The 3,771-nt window shown below is 26.9% G+C and overlaps 2 protein-coding genes across 2 annotated transcripts in view; one reads left to right on the top strand and one right to left on the bottom strand.

Annotated features, from left to right (window-relative positions):
• Positions 1–2,971, bottom strand: part of LOC123005758 (transient receptor potential protein) — a 17,101-nt gene extending 14,130 nt beyond the window's left edge. Inside the window, exons 1-4 of the mRNA XM_044399702.1 lie at positions 2,942–2,971; positions 890–1,009; positions 700–844; positions 407–645 (exon numbers count right to left, since the gene is read on the bottom strand). Of these exons, the coding sequence (XP_044255637.1) occupies positions 407–645; positions 700–844; positions 890–1,002 (497 nt within the window). The 5' untranslated portion in view covers positions 1,003–1,009; positions 2,942–2,971. The remainder of the gene's footprint in view (positions 1–406; positions 646–699; positions 845–889; positions 1,010–2,941) is intronic.
• LOC123005100 (transient-receptor-potential-like protein) overlaps positions 1–3,771 on the top strand; it is a 24,609-nt gene that overhangs the window by 8,823 nt on the left and 12,015 nt on the right. Inside the window, exons 2-3 of the mRNA XM_044398713.1 lie at positions 3,294–3,331; positions 3,377–3,501. Of these exons, the coding sequence (XP_044254648.1) occupies positions 3,320–3,331; positions 3,377–3,501 (137 nt within the window). The 5' untranslated portion in view covers positions 3,294–3,319. The remainder of the gene's footprint in view (positions 1–3,293; positions 3,332–3,376; positions 3,502–3,771) is intronic.

Here is a 3,771-nt window from a genome sequence, read left to right as displayed (position 1 = left end):
AATGACGTTATTTAATACTAGTTTTGCTCAATTTCGCTCGTTTTTGGGAAAAAATTTATCAAAACAAACTCAAAAGTAAATAATTTAAGTCGAAAATTACATATAATTCTTGACTTTTTCAGTGTTTTTAGTCAGGAACGAAATTCACCAATATTTTCCGAAATTATGTCAAAACAAACCAAAGAATTACAAAAAATAATGCTCTTTTCAAGTCAAAATTATACTTTATTCCCAAGTTTCGCCAAAAATCCTCAAATTATTATAACTTATTTCAGTTTTTTTTGCACATTTTTGTTTTTTGGTAAAATAATTTTGTTTCGCTCAGTTGAGATTGTTAAAAAAAAGTACAATTCAACGTCAAAATTTAGTTTTTGGGGTAAAAACCGAGTTTTTTTTTCTTAATTACTTGACATCGTGGGGCAGTGGAAGAGTGGCTCCTCGATCAAGCAACAACTTGACAATCTCGTAATTGTTTTTATGTCCAGCAAGCACCAAAGGTGTGATGTCAGGTGTGAAAGTGGCCGAAGACCGTTCCACTTTTTCCCAACTGTACAAATCGCCAACTTGATGCGTTTTCTCCTCCCAATCTAGAAGCATTTCGACCGCTTCCACAAATTCCTCATTGATTGCATGAAGCAATCCATCCTGAAATGAAAAAAACTGAAACTAAAAATAAATATTATTACTTGCGATGATTACTTTAACGTCAATATGCGAGTCGAGGAGAAGTTTCACCAATTCGATGTTTCCATTCTCGATTGCAATCACGAAAGCTGAACGATTTATTGCATCAATGCAGTTTATATCAAATTCTTCCTTGCACTCACTGTATTCTTCAATTATCCTACAGTTTACAGTTATTTAGTTTTTGACAAGTTGGGGGAATTACCTGCGAACTGATGCACAATCACCCCTTTCGGCGTAGAGGAGAAACGATTTTTCCACTTGATTTAAAGGCTTTTCGGTGAAATTGTTGTTAGATTTTTCCTCCGATTCAAACATTCTTGCACTAGGAATTTCATCAAAAAACTTAAAAACGCCTTTAAAAGTTTTTTAGTTAAAAAAAAAATAAAGAATTGAGCACTTTTTAAACAAATTGATCAGTTTTTTTTGTAAAACACGATTTTTGAGTTTAAAACACAAGAAATTATTAAATCTTATCGCAAATTGCGATATTATTATTATTTCTGTCTTTTATTTAACTGCTTGAGCTAGATTTTGTAAAAATAACTAAATTGAACAAAATTGATGTTATTTTAGACTCTTTGCTCGATTTTTATTAAAAAAATTACAAAATTTGACCAAAACAATGTAACTTTTGAATGTTTTATGTTTCTAAGTGAGTTTTTGGGTTAAAAACTCAGTTTTTTGAAATATTTTGCTAAAATGAATCAAAGAAAAATATAAAATTAAACTATTTTGCTCAATTTATTATGTTTGTGTATAAAATTTTGTCAAAAAAGTCAAAAGTCCCCTAACTAATTCAAAATAATATTATTTTTGCTTCTTCCAGCGATTAAACACAGCAAATAGCTCAATTTATTTGAAAAACAAGACAAAATAGATCAAAAATGACATTATTTTGGACTATTTTGCTTGATTTAGTTAGTTTTTAAAATAACAGTTTACTTATTTCGCAAAATTTTGCTACAAAAAAATTACAATTGAGACAAAAATTAATGTATTTATTTTTTGCAAAATTTTGCTCTAACAAGTCAAAAAATTGTCGAATTTGATCAAAATTTGTATTAATTTTGCTTGTTTTTGAAACGTTTAAAGCAAATTTCCTAGATTTAGCTTGTTTTTGAGTAAAAAACAAATCAAAAAGTTTATCAAATTAATTTTAAATAATTTTTTTTCGCTTTTTTTAACACAGTTTTGAACTAAAAACTAAATTTCTAACTAAATTTGATTAAAAATGTTGCCAGATATTGTCAAAACAATTTGAAAAATTAGCAAATTAGTTAAAATTTCATGATATTTTTCAATACTTTGCTCGATTTATCTTATTTTTAAGCGAGATTTTGTCAAAAAAGCTAAAATTTCAGAGAAATTATGAAATTCGGCCAAACGATAGATATTATTTATACTTTTTTTAAATTAATGTTTAAATACAATTTTTGTACAAAAATGTACTGTTTTGCTTAAAAAAACGAGAAATTATCAATCTGATCTAAAATAGTGATATTATTATTTCTGTCTTTTTTAACTGCTTAAGCAAGTTTTTGTAAGATATTGGAAGAAAATTAAATTGAACAAAATTGATGTTATTTTAGACTATTTTATTATTATTTATTTTAGACTTTGCTCGATTTTTACTTCGTTTTTGAGCAAAATTTCCTTAAAATAAATCAAAACAACCACTTCATTTAAAATAATAATATTTTTGCTTTTTTAAAGTGTTTAAACTAGTTTTTAAACTTAAAATTTAGTTCAATTCCCCAAATTATATAAAGATTGATATTTTTTTAAGTAATTTCCTGGATTTAGTTTGTTTTTGGATAAAATTTTGCCTAAACAAATAAGCCTGAAAACTACAAAATTTGGCCAAAATAATGCAATTTTTAAATTTTTTACGTTTCTAAGTAAGTTTTGTGGTAAAAACTCAGTTTTTTGAAATATTTTAAACACGTTTTTGAACTAAAAACATTTTTTAACGCAATTTGGTCAAAAACAGTGCTTTTCTAAGCTACATTCTTGTGTATAAAAAGTTATTTTTTGCGCAACAATCCGAAAACTCATCAAATTATAAATTGTAAAATTTTAAATTAGCGGTCAAAATAAATGAAAAGTTTGACAATTTCAAACTCATCTCTAGCTAAAACTATAACTCCGATCGAATTCTAATTTTCACTGATCGACAGATAATCAAATAGAGATTTTGCCAGTTTTTAATTTTTTTTCGTAAAGCCCATATTTCTCGAAAAAAACACAAAATTACCTGCAAAGTCTGACACAATCACTGGCCCACTTTTCGATATTGTATCGAGAATACTTTCAAGTTTCTATTGACCCTCAGCTATTAATTTAATTAAAAAAAGGGAAGAGGATTACCCCTAGGAGAGAGATTACATAAGAGATTTAGCAAAAATAAATAAATCTCTCCAAGAAATTGACGAAAAATTCATTTTGTTTGTGAATTATCGTTTTCAACAAAATAGGAATTTTAACTAAAAAAAGTTATTTGGTGCAAAACACACAGTAATCTAATTTAATAAAGACAATAATGTGATTAGAACATAGTTATAAGCGCTTACAAGATTATTACTAACTTACTCGTGTTTTTTTCCCAGTGAGGATGTGATTAAAAATTTGAAAAATGGAGGATTCGGTGAGTTTTTGATTGAAATTTTTCACTAATTATGGATTTTCTTAGGTGGACGTTGAGGCTAAAATAACCCGAAAGTCCCTAGTCATGCCCACCCTCCCCAAATTCCTCTCAATTGAGGAAAAAAAGTACTTGTTGGCCATCGAGAGAGGAGACATGGCGAATGTTCGCCGGTAATATTTTTTACATTTTTTTTTTTAATTTTTTTTTCTAGGTTTTTACATTTTTTTAAATATTTTTTGCATTTTTTTTTCTTTTTACATTTTGTGTCAAAACAATTGGAAAATCAGTCAAAATTTTATGATATTTTTGAATAAAATTATTATTATTATTATTATTATTGATTACTTTGCTCGATTTATTTCATTTTTGAACGAGATTTTGTCAAAAGAAGCCAAAATTTCTGTCTTTTCGCATTATTTTTAACTTTTACCATCGTTTTA

Source organism: Tribolium madens, unplaced genomic scaffold (assembly GCF_015345945.1).
Source record: "Tribolium madens isolate multiple individuals breed KSU strain unplaced genomic scaffold, Tmad_KSU_1.1 Scaffold_20;HRSCAF=117;Tcas5.2_LG4, whole genome shotgun sequence".
Classification (NCBI taxonomy): domain Eukaryota; kingdom Metazoa; phylum Arthropoda; class Insecta; order Coleoptera; family Tenebrionidae; genus Tribolium; species Tribolium madens.
The sequence above is the reverse complement of the archived record's forward strand: the minus strand, read 5'-3'. Positions and strand labels throughout refer to the sequence as shown.